General features: G+C 45.2%; 1 protein-coding gene across 1 annotated transcript in view; it reads left to right on the top strand.

Annotated features, from left to right (window-relative positions):
* Nucleotides 1-10,978: 10,978 nt before the first annotated feature.
* Nucleotides 10,979-17,948, top strand: part of MTO1 (mitochondrial tRNA translation optimization 1) — a 40,922-nt gene continuing 33,952 nt past the window's right edge. Inside the window, exon 1 of the mRNA XM_053601167.1 lies at nt 10,979-11,294. Coding sequence (XP_053457142.1) covers nt 11,078-11,294 — 217 coding nt within the window. The 5' untranslated portion in view covers nt 10,979-11,077. The remainder of the gene's footprint in view (nt 11,295-17,948) is intronic.

The raw sequence follows: 17,948 nt of genomic DNA, 5'->3' as shown, positions 1-17,948 counted from the left end.
GACTAGGTTTTGGGAAAAGGAAGCCAGAGGAAGAACCGGCAGTGCCTATAGGAAACGAAACTTAAAATCTGGCGGGAACGTAACTTCTGCGGACCAGCCCAGCACCGGCTGGGCGGTCGCTGTGGAGCCACGCCCGCCGCCGGGAAGCTGGCCCGGCCGCCCACCATCCCCATCCAGGGAGAGCGGTTTGGGGCACTCTCCAAATGATATAACCCGACGGGCACAGAACTCGGATCGCCAAATGCATTTGATCTTGTACCACCTAAAATTATGTTGAAAAACTACATACCTTCTCGCACGTTGACGTTGGCAGAGAAACTTTCTCAATATAAGGTTAAATTAAGGGTCTGTTGGATAAAGAAACAGAGGCCAGGAACGGTGGCTCACACCTGTAATCCCTGAATTTGGGGAGATTAAGGCAGGAGGATCTCTTGAGGCCCGGAGTTAAAGACCAAGATAAGCAGTACAGAGGGACCCCGTCTGTACAAAAAGACATAGAAAAATAGAAAATATTCAAGTTTCTCGCTCAGCGCCTATAGCTCAGTGGGTAGGGCATCACCGGAGCTTGCGGGTTCGAATCCAGCCGGGGCCTACCAAACAACAATGACAACTATAACCAAAAAATAGCCGGGCGTTGTGGCGGGCGCCTGTAGTCCCAGCTGCTCGGGAGGCTGAGGCAAGAGAATCGCGTAAGCCCAAGAGTTAGAGGTTGCTGTGAGCCGTGTGAGGCCACGGCACTCTACCAAGGGCTATAAGTGAGACTCTGTCTCTACAAAAAAAAAATAATAATAATAAAAAAAAATAAAAACACACAAAATCTTGAAGTGTAATGTATGCATGAGTTTTATCCATTGGCTCTCTAAAGCCCATCAAAAAATAGCACTTATATTTTGCCTTTTTTTTGTTTGTTTTTCTGAGACAGTCTCACTTTGTGGCCCTTGGTAGAGTGCCATGGCATCATAGCTCACCGCAACCTCAAACTCTTGGGCTCAAGTGATCCACTTGATCCTCTGCCTCCCAAGTGACTGGGACTACAGGCGCCTGGTTATTTTTCTCACTCTTGCTCAGGCTGTTCTCAAACCTGTGAGCTCAGGTAATCCACTCCCCTGGGCCTTCCAAATGCTTGGATTATAGGTGTAAGCCACCTCGCCTGGCCCTATATTTTAATTTGTTAAATGTTTTTTTCTCTGTGTTATTTCATTATCTAGTTCAGAAAAGCACTTCTATTTTAAATCATCTATACTGCTTCTCCTTGATTACTTTTTTATTTTAACCATTTTCACTGTTCACTGACATTAAGTACTTTCACGTTGCTATGTAACCGTCACCATGGTCCATCTATCTCCAGATGCCTTTCACCTTGCAAAACTGAAACTGCACCATATGTATGTATGTACAAATAACTGACTCCTGAGCTGGGCAACGTTGGAGATAACCGGGTTGACACACATTTGTGTCTTTCCATAATGTCAGACTTCTCTTTCTTTCCTTTTTTTTTTAGGAATAGTCTTGCTCTCCTCCAAGGCTAGAGTGCCGTGGTATGCTTGTAGCTCACAGCAACCTCAAACTCCCAGGCTCAAACGATCCTCCTGCCTCAGCTTCCAGAGTAGCTGGGACTGTAGACACCCCCCCACACACAACAATAACCACTGCAACACTGGAGTAATTTTTCTATTTTTAGTAGAGATGGGTCTAGCTCTTGCTCAGGCTAGTCTGGAACTCCTGACTTCAAGTGATCCTACCATCTTGGCCTCTCAGGGTGTAGGATTACAAGCTTGAGAGCCACCAGGCCTAATGTCAAACTTCTATTGATGCCATTTTCATCATAAAAGCCACTAGTGATATGGAGTTCCCAAGGAGGCAATTCTCTTGAGTACTCAGAGTCATTCACTCAGGGTCTCTAATACACAGGCTCAAGCCACTCCACAAGTCAGTCAATATTGTAAACTATACATAGTAGTATAATTAATATATAAATGTATAGATTAAAATTTCCACATTCAAAGTAACATTTAACATCAAGAGAAAAGAAATAGAAAAGGGGCTCAGCTCCCATAGCTCAGTGAGTAGGACACCAGACACATACACAGAGTCTGGTGGGTTCTAGCCCGACTCGGGCCTGCTAAAGAACAATGACAACTGCAACCAAAAAATAGCCAGGCTTTGTGGCAGGCACCTGTAGTCCCAGCTACTTGGGAGGCTGAGGCAGGAGAATCGCTTAAGCCCCAGAGTTTGGTTGAGGTTGCTGTGAGCTATGACACCACGGCACTCTACCCAGGGCCACACAGTGAGACTCTGTCTCAAAAAAGAAAAAAGAAATAGAAAAGGGAAGGGGGTTAATGAACGAGTCCAAGGAAAGCAACTGTGGACAAGAAGAAAGTCCCAGGCTGATCGGGATGGTGATCAGCAAAGGGTTAGTGTCTTCTTGTAAGGATTTTGGCAGGGCCTTCATCAGCTGATGTCTAGTTGCTTATTGGGGGACAGCAAGGCAGTCACTATAGAAACAACTGACCATACCAGGCCAGGGAAGTCCTGTTCTTTTTTTTGTTTGTTTGTTTTGCTGTTTTTGGCCGGGGCTGGGTTTGAACCCGCCACCTCTGGCATATGGGGCCGGCGCCCTACTCCTTTGAGCCACAGGCACTGCCCAGTCCTGTTCTTTTTATGATCCTTGAATTTTCTGGTAGGGTAGTACAGGGTTATGCCCTTATTTGTTTAGGTTCAGTCTGTAAACATCTGCTCCTTGCTGGCATGATGCCTTTGGGGGGGAGGGGGGAGTGAGACAGAGTCTCATTCTGTTGCCTTGGATAGAGTGCCATAGCATCATAGCTCACAGCAACCTCTAACTCCTGGGCTCAAGTGATCCTCTTGCCTCAGGTGCCCAGCACAGTCCCAGCTAGTTTTTTCTATTTTTGGTAGAAATAGGATATCTCTCTTGCTCAGGCTGGTCTTGAACTCCCGAGTTCAAGCAATCCACATGCCTCAGCATCTCAGAGTGCTGGGATTACTGATGTGAGCCACCACACCTGTCCTTGATGCTTTTTTTTTTTTTTTTGAGACAAAGTCTCACTATGTCACCCTCAGTAGAGTGCTGTGGTGTCACAGCTCACAGCAACCTCCAATTCCTGGGCTTAAGCGATTCTCTTGCCTCAGCCTCCCAAGTAGCTGGGACTACAGGCGCCAGCCACAATGCCCAGCTATTTTTTGTTGCAGTTGTTTAGCTGGCCCAGGTCGGGTTCAAACCCACTACCTTCAGTGTATGTGGCTGGCTCTGTAACCACTGTGCTATGGGCACCAAGCCAAGAACTGCAACTTCTAAAGGAAAGAAACTAATGATATTTGGATATCAAATAATATAGGATTCCCTAAGCCTCTTCTTTCCTTTAGTGAGAAATTACTTCAAATTCTTTTCCACAGTTAACTCCTTTCAGAAATAAGCATTCCCTGTCATTGGCCATGGACAGGATCCCTCATCTCTGCTGCCTGTACTCACAGCTCACTGGGGCTTTATCAGAGCTTGCTTCATCTCTTCACAATTGTGTGCCTGCCTTTCAGCAGTCTGCACGCTATGAGATTATTCATTTCTGTAAGTCCAGCCTTTTCCACTGGTGGTAAAATTGACTCTCTTCCCTTCTGTTGCTTATACCCTGCCTAAATTGCTCAGGGAATTATATGCATCTCAAAGACAAAGATTTGATTCCCTACTTTTCTCACTGATCAACAAATAGTAGACTTCAAGTGAAAAATTGGAAGAAAAGAAATTGACAATTAGGCTCAGTGCCTGTGGCTCAAGCAGCTAAGGTGCCAGCCACATACACCAGAGCTGGCGGGTTCGAATCCAACCCAGGCCTGCCAAACAACAGTGACAACTGCAACCAAACAATGGCCAGGGGTTGTGGTGGGTGCTTGTAGTCCCAGCTACTTGGGAAGCTGAGGCAAGGGAATCACTTAAGCCCAGGAGTTGGAGGTTGCTGTGAGCAGGGATGCCACTGCACTCTACCCAGGGTGACAGCTTGAGGCTCTGCCTGAGCGACAGTGAGACCCCGAGTCATGAAAAAAATGGAAAAACCCAGCTGGGCACCGCGGCGAGCGCCTGTAATCCCAGCAGCTTCCGGAGGCTGAGGCAGCGGGGTGCCCGCAGCCCGAGTCTGAGGTTGTGGTGAGCTACCACGCCCACTGCACTCTGCTCAGGGACATAGGGTGGGACCCTGTCTCAACAACAACAAAAAAAAGAAATTGACAATTAGAGTTATCTAATTTTTTTTTTATTTTTTTGGAGATGGGGTCTCATTTGTCACCCAGGCTAGAGGGCAGAGCCAATGATCATAGCTCACTGCAGCTTTGAAATCCTGGGCTCAAGACATCTTTCCACCTCAGCACCCAGAGTTGCTGAGATTTTAGGGGTGAGCCACCATCCATGCCCAACCAGAGTTACCTATTTTAAAAAAAATACCACTTGTAGGCTGGACACGGTGGCCCGTGCTTGTAATCCCAGAACTTTGGGAGGTTGAGACTGGAGAACTGCTTGAGGCCAGATGCTCAAGATTAGCCTGGGCAACATAGTGAGACCCTGTCTCTACAAAAATTTTGTGTATTTTTTTTTTATTTCAGCATTCTGTGCACTGACACAAAGGTAAAAGAAAATGACTGAAACTTAAATGTGAAAGAACACTTCCCTATTAAATCCACAATTTTACACATTTATCTTACATGTCAATGAAAAATTGGCAATTACTATAAAAACAGGACAAATTATATCATGAAAGAGCCAAAATAGAGAAAAATATTCATTAAAAAACATATGTTCCATCAAGGTAGGCGCTGCTGTCTTGATGGCTTCCCAGCCTTCTCTTCTGTACCTCATGTACATGTTGTTTCCTTGGATAAATTCACTTCTCCATTTACATATTCTTCTGTCTCCTCCAGGGTGAGCCACGACCCCTCTATAATCCACGCCAGGATTTGAGTTTACTACAACTGGCCTTCCCATCATTTGTTTTAAGAAGTCACTGGGGGTCCAGGCATGGTGGCTCATGCCTGTAATCCTAACACTCTGGGAGGCCGAGGTGGGTGAATTGCTGGAGCTCAGGAGACCCTGTCTCTACTAAAAATACCAAAAACTAGCTGAGCTGGGGCGGCGCCTGTGGCTCAAAGGAGTAGAGCAGCGGCCCCATATGCCAGAGGTGGCGGGTTCAAACCCAGCCGCGGCCAAAACTGCAAACAAACAAACAAACAAAAAACCCTAACTGAGCGTTGTGGTGGGCACCTGTAGTCCCCACTTGGGAGGCTGAGGCAAGGGAAGAGTCTGTGTCTGGGAGGTTAAAGTTGTTGTGAGCTATGATGCCATAGCATTCTAGCCTGGGCAACAGAGTAAGACTGTCCCAAAACAAAACAAAACAAAACAAAAGCAAGCAAACAAACGAACAATGGGGTTTGCTTTAGACGACACATTTTAATAATCTTAGGAGGCAGGAAACGTGAGTTCTGCTACTTAATTGTGTGACTTGAGTAACTCATCATTTCACCTCTCATGGCCTCAGGTTCCTCATCTCATGACCAGGATCTAGAAACTTCATTCCAGCCATCCCACAAGCTCAGCTTCCGTGTAAAAAAATATTTTTGTTAAAAATTAGCTAGCCAGGGGTGGCGCCTATGGCTCAGTCAGTAAGGTGCCGGCCCCATATACCGAGGGTGGCGGGTTCAAACCCGGCCCCGTCCAAACTGTAACCAAAAAATAGCTGGGCGTTGTGGCAGGCGCCTGTAGTCCCAGCTACTCGGGAGGCTGAGGCAAGAGAATCGCTTAAGCCCAGGAGTTGGAGGTTGCTGTGAGCTGTGTGAGGCCACAGCACTCTACCGAGGGCCATAAAGTGAGACTCTGTCTCTACAAAAAAGAAAAAAAAATTAGCTAGCCAGGCTCCGCGCCCATAGCACAGTGGTTATGGCACCAGCCACATACACCGAGGCTGGCGGGTTCAAACTCAGCCCAGGCCAGCTAAACAACTATGACAACTACAACAACAAAAAATAGCCGGGCGTCGTAGCCCCAACTACTACATAATAGTGAGCTCCTGTAGTCCCAGCTACTTGGGAGGCTGAGGCAAAAGAATCACTTAAGCCCAAGAGTTGGAGGTTGCTGTGAGGTGTGACACCACAGCACTCTACCGAGGGCAACAGAATGAGACTCTGTCTCTAAATAAATAAAATATATGATAAATAAATAGATACTTTTCGTAAGGGCCAAATATTTTCTAGTGACATATGCTTCATTATTTTTGTTATCATCTTTTCTATAATCATGACAGTAAAAAAGGCTTTTACAACTCAAGGATCTTGAGACTATTTCTAGATGTCCTGTAATTTCTTTTTCTTTTTTTTTGTAGAGACAGAGTCTCACTTTACTGCCCTTGGTAGAGTGCCATGGCATCACACAGCTCACAGCAACCTTCAGCTTTTAGGCTTACGCGATTCTCTTGCCTCAGCCTCCCGAGCAACTGGGACTACAGGCACCCGCCACAATGCCCAGCTATTTTTTTGTTGCAGTTTGGCCAGGGCTGGGTTTGAACCCACCACCCTCGGCATATGGGGCCAGCGCCCTACTCACTGAGCCACAGGCGCCGCCCTTTCTTTTTTTTTTTTTTTTTGAGATAAGGTCTTATTCTGTCACCCAGGCGGGAATGCAGTGGCATCATCATGAATCACTACAACCTAAAACTCCTGGGCTCAAGTGATCCTCCTTCCTCAGCCTCCGTAGTAACCAGGACTACCAATGTGTACCATCACCAGCAGCTAATTTTTCTATTTTTTGTACAAATTGAATCTCACTCTCGCTCAGGCTGGTCTTGTACTCTTGGGCTCACGAAAGCCTCCTTTCTCAGACTCAGGCCTCCAAAAGTGCTAGTGTGATTACAGGCATGAGCCACCACACCCAGCCACAAGTCCTGTAATTTTGATAGACCATCTTGTTGCATAAAAATCAAGCATGAGTAGGTGGATTGCTCAGGAGTTCGAGACCAGCCTAAGCAAAAAAGTGAGACACTGTCTCTATTAAAAATAGAAAAAAATAAACTAGCCAGACATTGTGGTGGGTATCTGTAGTACTAGCTACTCGAGAAGTTGAGGCAAAAGAGTTTGAGGTTACTATGAACTGTGATGCCACAGCACTCTACCCAGGGCACAGAGTTAGACTCTGTCTCAAAAAAAAAAAAAATATATATATATATATATATAATATATATATCAAGCCTAAGGTAAACAATTAAAATATGAAGCAGTCCAATGTAAGATAATGAGGATTCCCTTAACTCATAAAAACGGTGTGCAGTAAAAGGTTAACTTGGCATGCTTAATGAGTTCAAACCCTGCACATACCAAAGAACTGGTCTTTGTCTCTTTTGACTGCTTCTGAACTCTTGTAATATTCTGCCTGACAAAACCATCTTTTTTGTTTTTTTTTTTTGAGATACTCTCGCTTTATCGCCCACGATAGAGTGCCGTAGTGTCACATCTCACAGCAACCTCCAGCTCTTGGGTTTAGGCGATTCTCTTGCCTCAGCCTCCCAGGTAGCTGGGACTACAGGCACTCACCAAAATGCCAGCTATTTTTTTTTGTTGTTGTTGCAGTTTGGCTGGGGCCGAGTTCGAACCAAACACCCTCGGTATATGGGGCCTGCGCCCTGCTCACTGAGCCACAGGCGCTGCCTGACAAAACCATCTTTTTATATACCTGGGGCATGCTTAATAGTGTATGCAGGCATTCAATGCCTCCAGGACTGACTCCCAGTAAATGTGCTGCGAACTAAGGCTGGGTAAGCTTCCCTGCTTGGTAACAGTTTGTTCTTGTTGTCAGGCATCTTTGGTAGGAGAAGTAAGCGTTGTTTGTATGACTCAACTGGGAAAGACAACTAGAAGCTCATGCCTGGTCTCTCCTAGCCTTCACCCTATATAACTTTTGCCTTTTCTGATTTTAACCTGTATCCTTTCATCATAATAAACCAATCTTCTGTAAATCCTTCTATTTAATCATCAAGATGTTGAGAGTCATTTGGGGACCCCCAACACAAAGGGTAACAGCGAAAATCCAGTTAATAAAACCGACCCTATGCCTAAACACCCTATCTTTGAGTGTTATGATTTATGTCTCTTATTGGAAAGAGAATGATCCCACTTGAATATACATTATGTGACAGAAATAATGAATAGCTCCCAATCCCAAATATAGGCCTGTGAATCTCTAAAGGCTCAAGCTATTGATTTTGAAATATTAATAAAGTAGTACATACAGGGCGGTGCCTGTGGCTCAAAGGAGTAGGGGGCCGGCCCCATATGCCAGAGGTGGTGGGTTCAAACCCAGCCCCAGCCAAAAATTGCAAAAAAAAAAAAAAAAAAAAGTAGTATATACAATAGTACATAGTTCCTGAAAATGACATAGATCTGGGTGTATTAGACAAGAACATGTCTATGAACATGTCTAAACTATTATTTCGAGGATTAGATTACAAAACTATATATATATATATATATCTCTCCAATGCTGACACAAAGTTTTTAGAAAATAATTTAACAGTTTGTTAAAAATTTAAACATTATGAAGCTCCAGTATTTCTACTTGTAGAAAGTTTCATAAATTTAAAAAGATGTATGTTCAAGGATGGTAGTATCAAAAAGTTAAAAAAATCCAAATGCGGGCGGCGCCTGTGGCTCAGTCGGTAGGGCGCCGGCCCCATATACCGAGGGTGGCAAGTTCAAACCTTGCCCTGGCCAAACTGCAACCAAAAAATAGCTGGGCATTGTGGCAGGCGCCTGTAGTCCCAGCTATTCGGGAGGCTGAGGCAAGAGAATCGCTTAAGCCCAGGAGTTGGAGGTTGCTGTGAGCTGTGTGAGGCCACGGCACTCTACCGAGGGCCATAAAGTGAGACTCTGTCTCTACAAAAAAAAAAAAACCCAAATGCTCATTAATTGCAGTTGATTAATAAAACCATGGTTCACATATACAATTTAATGCTATATAAAATTAAAAAGTGAGAGTCATGTATGCCTGCATGGTAAGCCATCAAAAACATTAAGTGGAAAGAAGCAAACTGCAAAAGAGTATAATCACGGTATTTATATGTATACAATAGTAGCATTAGAATATAAGTCAGTAAAATCAGGAGGCATTAGCAACAAGATGCTGACGGTGGTGATGGAGTGGAAATGGAAGGCATAATGGAACTATGGGTTCTTTACTCAAGTTTTGTATTTCTGTAAGGTTTAAATTTTGTGTAAAGAACATTTATTACTAATACAATAACACAACAAAATTATGTACATGGTAATTTTAATAACTGAGGCAATAAAACTGCCACTGTTAACACTATTCAGTCTAACATTTCCTCTCTGAGGAAGGCTATCAGTTTTTTTTTTTTTTTTTTTTGAGAGTCTCATTATGTCGCCCTCAGTAGAGTGCTCTGGCGTCACAGCTCACAGAAACCTCAAACTCTTGGGTTTAAGGGATTCTTTTGCCTCAGCCTCCCAAGTAGCTGGGACTACAGATGCCCGCCACAACACCCAGCTATTTTTTGTTACAGTTGTCATTGTTGTTTAGCCGGCCCTGGATGGGTTTGAACCCGCCAGCCTTGGTGTATGCGGCTGGAGCCGCAACCACTGTGCTAGGGGCGCTGAGCCAGGAAGGGTGTCAATTTTAAAAGGCTGGACATTTAATCCCCAACCATCCGATTCTCCTAATTAACCATCAAGAATCTTTTGTCCTCACCCCTTTCAAATCTATTTCTATTTTAAGACTCTACTAGTAAACAGAAGTCAAGGCTGATAGCCAATCCAAACAATCTGATAAGGCAAAGTGATCAAACTCATTGTTCAGGGCCCAGGCACCGGGTGGCTCACACCAAGTGTAATCCTAACACTTGGGGAGGCGGAAGCGGTGGATTGCCAGAGTTTAGGCGTTTGAGACCAGCCTGAGCAAGAGCTAGACCCCGTCTCTACTAAAAATAGAAAAAAACAGGGTGGTGCCTGTGGCTCAGTGAGTAGGGCGCCGGCCCCATATACCGAGGGTGGCGGGTTCAAACCCAGCCCCGGCTGAACTGCAACCAAAAAATAGCGGGGCGTTGTGGCGGGCGCCTGTAGTCCCAGCTGCTCGAGAGGCTGGGGCAGGAGAATCGCTGAAGCCCAAGAGCTAGAGGTTGCTGTGAGTCCTGTGACATCATGGCACTCTACTGACGGCAGTAAAGTGAGACTCTGTCTCTACAAAAAAAAAAAAAAGAAATAAAGAAAGAAAAGAAAAAAACAAACAAAACTAGCAGGGTGTGCACCACCAGGGTCTGGAGTCCCAGCCATGCGGGAGGCTGAGACAAGAGGATCGCTCAAGCCCAAGAGTTTGAGGTTGCTGTGAGCTGTGAGGACACCACGGCACTCTACCCAGGGCCACAGAGATTCTGTCTCAAAAAAAAAAAGAAATTAATTGTTCATAAGTGGCCACCTGGCGACAAGGACTGCAACGCCTGAGAAAGGACAAAAGGTGACCTTCAGTAGGAGGCCCCCACCCAGAGACAAAAGAAATCAAAAAGACGGCTCAGCGCCCGTAGCTCAGTGGTTAGGGCGCCAGCCACATACACAGAGGCTGTCGGGTTCGAGCCCGGCCTGGGCCTGCTAATACAATGACAACTGTAACCAAAAAACAGCCGGGCATTGTGGCCGGGCGCCTGTAGTTCCAGCTACTTGGGAGGCTGAGGCAAGAGAATCACTTACGCCCAAGAGTTGGAGGTTGCTGTGAGCTGTGACGCCTCAGCACTCTACCGAGGCCATAGTGAAACTCTGTCTCAAAAAAAGAAAGAAAAGAAGAAGAAGAAATCAAAAAGCCCACATCCACCAGCAAAATCACACCCCACCCTGCCAGCGCCAGGTCACCGGCTGTGCCCTCGCGGGAACGTCGCGCCAAAGCACCAATCAGCCGTGACGCTGGACGTAGACGCGCTGCGAAGACGCATCTAGGCAAGATGGCTGCGCCCTGCGAGTCTTTTCTTGCTTAAGCTTGCTGTGCCTTGCTCGTGTGAAGTTCAAAGTCACAGAATTTCCCCCCCCCATCATGTTCTCCATCCGAAGCTGTGGCCGTTGGGCCATGGCTTCCTTCACGAAACAGCACCTTCCCAGGGCCCAGTTTTGCAGTGACAGCACGGCGCCCGGGACCCCGCAGTTCGACGTGGTCGTCATTGGTGGAGGACATGCCGGGACCGAGGCAGCCGCCGCTGCCGCCCGGTGTGGCTCCCGGACTCTGCTCCTCACACACCGCGTGGATACGATCGGTGAGGAGCGCGGGTGGTGGGGAGCTTGCAGCCCTTTCCTCTTGCAGTCGGAAGGGAGCGACCTCTTCCCTCTCCCAAGGCTCCTGCAGTTTTAGCCTTCATTTGCGTCTCTCAGGCATCAAGCCGGGCCGGCCAAAACTCTGCGTTAGTCTGTTCTATGAATCCACAGGTTATGTTTCGGTGGGTCACGGATTGTGTTGGCTGTAGACCCAAGTAGTCTTTTGCGGAGGACGGTGGAGTATTTTGAGAAAGGAAAAAGCTTTAAGAATCCTGTCTGGTAGCTTCTTAATTCATTGTTGCGTTTACCTTAAATATCTTGTTACTTTAGATAAAGAGTGAATTAACACTAGTAATAATCGTTTATTAAACGATCATTGTTTTTTGTTTAAAAGAATTTGTTTTTTTAGAGACAGAGTCTCGCTATGTTACCCAGCTCATGTTCAATGGCTCTTCACTGGCACGATCATGGTACAGCCTGGAACTCCTAGGCTCAAAGCGATCCTCCCACCTCAGCCTAGCTCATGCCACTACTCGGGCTTCAAAAGCCATGTTTTATCAACATAGTATGATCTGAGTTTTCGGTTTAGATACATACATTTCAGAGATATTTTAATAACTCCTATGATGAGCTTAACGAATGACAATTTTATCATAAAGGCTCATATTTCATGGTAATTTGATATAGTGATGTATCCAGCATTTTTTTTTTTTTTTTTTGTAGAGACAGAGTCTCACTTTACCGCCTTCAGTAGAGTGCCATGATGTCACAGGACGCACAGCAACCTCTAGCTCTTGGGCTTCCGCCATTCTCCTGCCTCAGCCTCCCGAGCAGCTGGGATTACAGGCGCCCGGCTATTTTTTGGTTGCAGTTCAGCCGGGGCTGGGTTTGAACCCGCCACCCTCGGTATAGGGGGCCGGCGCCCTACTCACTGAGCCACAGGCGCCACCCTATCCAGCATTTTTAATTGACCTCAGCAAATAAGATAGCTGGCTTAGAAAGTTGAAATTCATGAGAAAGCAGAATGCATAATTGTCCATTGTGCCATTATGATTCAATCATATCATCTGCCAATATCTTCTTCTTCTTCTTTTTTTTTTGTTTTTTGAGATGGGGGTCTCTCATCTCATTCTGTTGTACAGGCTAGTCTAGAACTCTTAGCCTCAAGCCATCCTCCAGCCTCATACTCCCTAGTTGGTGGGATTACAGGCATAAGCCACCTGGATCAGCTGTCCTCCTTTTGAAGTCAAGAGGCAGAAAGTTTTTTGTTTGTTTGTTTTTTGAGACAAGAGTCTTGCTGCGTTGTCAGGGCTAGATTGCCATGGCCTCAGCCTTGCTCACAGCAACCTCAAACTCCTGGGCTTAAGCAGTTCTCCTGCCTCAGCCCCCTGAGTAGCTGGGACTACAGGTAGAAACTGCCCAGACTGGTCTTGAACTCCTAACTTAAAGGAATTATACCACCTGGGCTAAGATTATAGGCATGAGCACCAAGAAGCAGAAACTTTATTTTAGTAACCTGGAAAATAATGATTTTGGGCAAAGTATTTTTTGCTTCTTAAGACAAAAGAGAGGCTTTCTGAGCTTGTTTATTCTCTGTTCCATCATCTATGCATGTCACAGAGAGACTTTCCCATTAAGGAGATTGCTAGATATTATTCTGAATTCTAATCTAAGCTTCACTGTATATGAAATAACGACAATACCAACCTCATAGGGTTCAGTAAAATTTAAGTCAGGAAAATAACATTTAAATCACGTGGAACAGTGCCTGGCAAGTATTACGTGGGCAGATATGAGCTATTATTTTCCCATAAGCTTTTCTTTTCTTTTCCTTTTTTTTTGAGACAGAGCCTCAAGCTGTTGCCCTGAGTAGAGTGCTGTGGCATCACAGCTCACAGCAACCTCCAACTCCTAGGCTTAAGTAATTCTCTTACCTTAGCCTCCCAAGTAGCTGGGACTACAGGCGCCCGCCACAATGTCTGGCTATTTTTTTTTGGTTGTAGTTGTCATTGTTGTTTGGCAGGATTCGAACCTGCCACCTCAGGTGTATGTGGTTGGTGCCTTACCCACTTGAGCTACAGGTACCGAGCCTCTTTTCCTTTTGTTTGAGACAGTCTTACTATGTTGCTCTCAGTCGAGCACTATGGCGTCACAGCTCACAGCAACCTCCAACTCTTGGGCTTAAGCGATTCTCTTGCCTCGGCCTCCCGAGTAGCTGGGACTAGAGGCGCCTGCCACAATGCCCAGCTATTTTTTGTTGCAGTTTTGTTGGACCTGGGTTCGAACCCGCCACCCTTGGTATATGGGGCCACGCCCTACCCACTGAGCCACAGGCGCTGCCCTTTTTTCCCATAAGCTTTTCTACATTGCTGACTTAAATTATATATATATTTTTCTTTTCTTTTCCTTTCCTTTTTCTTTCCTCTTTCCTTTTCTTTTCTTTAGAGACCGTCTCACTCTGTCACCCAGGTTGGAGTGCAGTGGTGTCATACCTCATTACCATCTCAAACTCCTTTCCTCAAGTGATCCTCCTGCCTCAGCCTCCACAGTAGCTGGGACTAATGGTCTACACCACCAAGCATGGCTAGTTTTTCTATTTCTTGTACAGGGTCCCACTGTGTTGCCCAGGCTGGTCTCAAACTCTTTCACGAAATCCTCCCACCTTAGCTTTCCAAAGTATTGGGATTACATGCATGAAATACCTTGTCCACCCTTAAATTCTTTAGTAGGGTGAGGAATGGACAGACTTATATATGTTCATTACCTCAAGTGCTGGTATCACTCAGGGGTGTTCACCTGCCACCCATGGACATGTGGATTATGTGAGAACTTTTTGTTTATCTGTGGTAGCAGATATCATAAAAATTATGCATGGCCTTTTTTTTTTTTTTTTTTTGCTTATCAGTTTTCATCAGTGCTTGTGTATTTAATGTGTGGCCCAAGACTACTCTTCTTTCAGTGTGCTGCAGAGAGAAGCTGAAAAGTTGGACACCCTTTGTGATTTTAGTAGGCTCTGTTTAAGAGCACAGACCAGTAGAGTTTATTTCTTTTTTTTTTTTTTTTTTTTGTAGAGACAGAGTCTCACTACTTTATGGCTCTCGGTAGAGTGCCTTGGCATCAAACAGCTCACAGCAACCTCCAACTCCTGGGTTTAAGTGATCCTCCTGCCTCAGCCTCCCGAGTAGCTGGGACTACAGGCGCCTGCCACAACGCCTGGCTATTTTTTTTTGGTTGCAGTTTGGCCGGGGCTGGGTTTGAACCCTCCACCCTCGGTATATGGGGCCGGCGCCTTACCGACTGAGCCATAGGCGCCGCCCTAGAGTTTATTTCTTATGCCAACTCCAAATGATTGGGAATAAATCTTGCTTCCTGGAGTGCTATGTTGGGAAAGCCTTTGAGAGCTAAGCAGAAGAGAGTGGCATGTTCAACTTCTATTCTTATAAGGAGGGGTCTTAAAAAATGTTTTGAGAAATTTACAAGCTGAGGACTCTTTTGCACTTTCACAAATGTTAATTTTGTAAAGAGACAGAGTATTCTGAACTATTTCAATAAAATGCCTGGAAGTTATTTAGGAAGTTATTTAGTTTACCAACATAAAAGAATGGTGTGGTTTCAATTTTTTTTTTGAAGCAGAGTCTCACTCTATCGCCCTTGGTAGAATGCCATGGCATCATAACTCACAGCAACCTCAAGTAATCCTTTTGCCTCAGTCTCCCAAGTAGCCAGAAGTATAGGAGCCTACCACAACACCTGGCTAGTTTTTCTATTTTTAGTAGAGTAGGGTCTCAAACACCCAACCCAAAGAAATCCACTTGACTCAGGCTTTCCAAATGCTGAGATTACAGGCATGGACCACCACACCGGTAGGGATTTTAATAATTTATTCTTAGGGTTGGTTTTTGTTTTCTCTTAGGTATGAGGAGACATTTCGGGGATAAAAGTTGATCAAATGACAGAAATTAGTGAGATTCAGAGATTTTAAAAAAATTAACAGGCTAGGCATCGTGGCTCATGCCTGTAATCCTAGCACTCCGGGAGGCCAAGGCAGGTGGATTGCCTGAGCTCACGAGGTCTAGAACAGCTTGAGACAGAGCGAGACCTGTCTTTAAAAATAGCCAGGTGTTGTGGCTGGAGCCTGTAGTCCCAGCTGCTTGGGAGACAAGAGAATCGCTTCTGTGCTCAAGTGTTTGAAGTTGCTGTGAGCTGTGATGCCATGGCACTCTACCTGGGGTGACAAAGTGAGACTCTTATCTCAAAAAAAAAAAATTAACTGATAATGTAGTGAAAGTTAAACACTAAGTTATTTTGATCAGAAGCAGTATCTAAAACAGATTACAACTATAGATGCTGTAGGAGCCAGACACATAATTTAAATATGTGCACCTAGGTGGATGTAAAGTAAGAGAGAGTCATGAAAACAGTGATGGGCTAGAAAATACATTAACACTCAGTAGTTTGTGTGTGTGTGTGTGTGTTTTGTTTTGTTTTTTTTTAGAGGCAGAGTCTCATTTTGTCGCCCTCGGTAGAGTGCCGTGGTGTCACAGCTCACAGCAACCAGCTCTTGGTCTTAAGTGATTCCCTTGCCTCAGCCTCCCAAGTACCTGGGACTACAGGTGCCCACCACAACACCTGGGTATTTTTTTTTTAATTTTTTTTTTTTTTTTTTTGTAGAGACAGAGTGTCACTTTATGGCCCTGGGTAGAGTGCCGTGGCCTCACACAGCTCACAGCAACCTCCAACTCCTGGGCTTAAGTGATTCTCTTGCCTCAGCCTCCCGAGTAGCTGGGACTACAGGCGCCCGCCACAACACCCGGCTTTTTTTTTGTTGCAGTTTGGCTGTGGCTGGGTTTGAACCCGCCACCCTTGGCATATGGGGCCGGCGCCCTGCTCACTGAGCCACAGGCGCCGCCCTATAGTTATATATTTTATAACAGTTATAAAATATAACTACTCAGCTCAGGACTGTAAGTTGGTGGTTCTTACATAAACTCAATCATATGGTAAATATGATTTTACTGATTTTATACAAAGTGTATGAATCATTTTTCTAAGATAGTCATGTAAGGATATTTACAAAAATAATAATGTTTAACACATTTTAGAAAATAGTATGGAAGATTTTTTTTTTTTTTTTTTGGCCGGGGTTGGGTTTGAACCCGCCACCTCTGGCATATGGGACCGGCGCCCTACTCCTTGAGCCACAGGCGCCGCCCCAGAAGATTTTTTTTTTTTATTGTTGGGGATTCATTGAGGGTACAATAAACCAGGTTACACTGATGGCATTTGTTAGGCAAAGTCCTTCTTGCAATTATGTCTCACCCCCAAAAGGTGTGGCACACACCAAGGCCCCACCCCCTCCCTCCTTCCCTCTCTCTGCTCTTCCTTTCTCCACCCCTCCCTCCTTTCTCTCTCTGCTCTCCCCTTCCCCTACCCCCACCGTGACCTTAATTGTCATTAACTGTCCTCATATCAAAATTGAGTACATAGGATTCATGCTTCTCCATTCTTGTGATGCTTTACTAAGAATAATGTCTTCCACTTCCATCCAGGTTAATACAAAGGATGTAAAGTCTCCAATTTTTTAATGGCTGAATTGTATTCTCTGGTGTACATATACCACAGCTTGTTAATCCATTCCTGGGTTTTGGTGGGCATTTAGGCTGTTTCCACATTTTGGCAATTATAAATTGAACTGCAATAAACAGTCTAGTGCAAGTGTCCTTATGGTAAAAGGATTTTTTTTCCTTCTGGATAGGTGTCTAGTAATGGGATTGCAGGATCAAATGTGAGCTCTAGCTTGAGTGCTTTGAGGTTTCTCCATACTTCCTTCCCAAAAGGTTGTAGTAGTTTGCAGTCCCACCAGCAGTGTGTATAGAAGATTTTTTAAATGTTGCTGTGGATAAATATTATTTTGGAGTCAAAATAAATTTAAAGAAAAAACAATTCAATGAAATTGAGTTTGGTTTTGGGTTTTTCAGGGGGAGGGCTGTTTGTTTTTTGAGACAGGGAATCACATTGTTGCCCTGGCTTAGAGTTCAGTGTGGTCATCAGAACTCACTGATTCCTGGATCCCCTGGGCTCAAGTGATCCTCCCACCTCAGCTACTCAAGTAGCTGGGACTACTGGCCTGCGCCACCATACCTGGCTAGGTTTTAAAAATTTTTTGTGGCCATGGAGTCTTGCCACACTATCAAAATCTGGCCTCAAGCAATCCGCCTGCTTTATCTTCCCACCTTATCTTAGCTTCCCAAAGAGCTAAGATTATAGAGCCACTGAGCCTACCCTCTGTGGGATTTTTTTTTTTTTTAAGAGGCGGAGTCTCATTCTGCTGACCAAGCTGGAGTGCAGTGGTGTGATCATAGCTCATTGTAGCCTGGAACTTCTGAGCTCAGGCAGTTCTTCCCTGCCTCACACTCCTAAGTAGCTAGGACTACAGGCTGAAATTTTTTTTTGTTTTTTTTTTGCAGTTTTTGGCCGGAGCTGGGTTTGAACCTGCTACCTCTGGCATATGGGGCCAGCATCCTACTCTTTTGAGCCACAGGTGCTGCCCTTCTTTTTCTTTTTTGACAGAGTCTCACTTTGTCACCCTGGGTAGAGTGTTGTGGTGTCATAGCTCACGGCAACCTCAAACTCTTCGGCTCAAATGATACTCCTGC

The sequence above is a fragment of the Nycticebus coucang genome, chromosome 9 (assembly GCF_027406575.1).
Source record: "Nycticebus coucang isolate mNycCou1 chromosome 9, mNycCou1.pri, whole genome shotgun sequence".
NCBI classification, from domain to species: domain Eukaryota; kingdom Metazoa; phylum Chordata; class Mammalia; order Primates; family Lorisidae; genus Nycticebus; species Nycticebus coucang.
The sequence above is the reverse complement of the archived record's forward strand: the minus strand, read 5'-3'. Positions and strand labels throughout refer to the sequence as shown.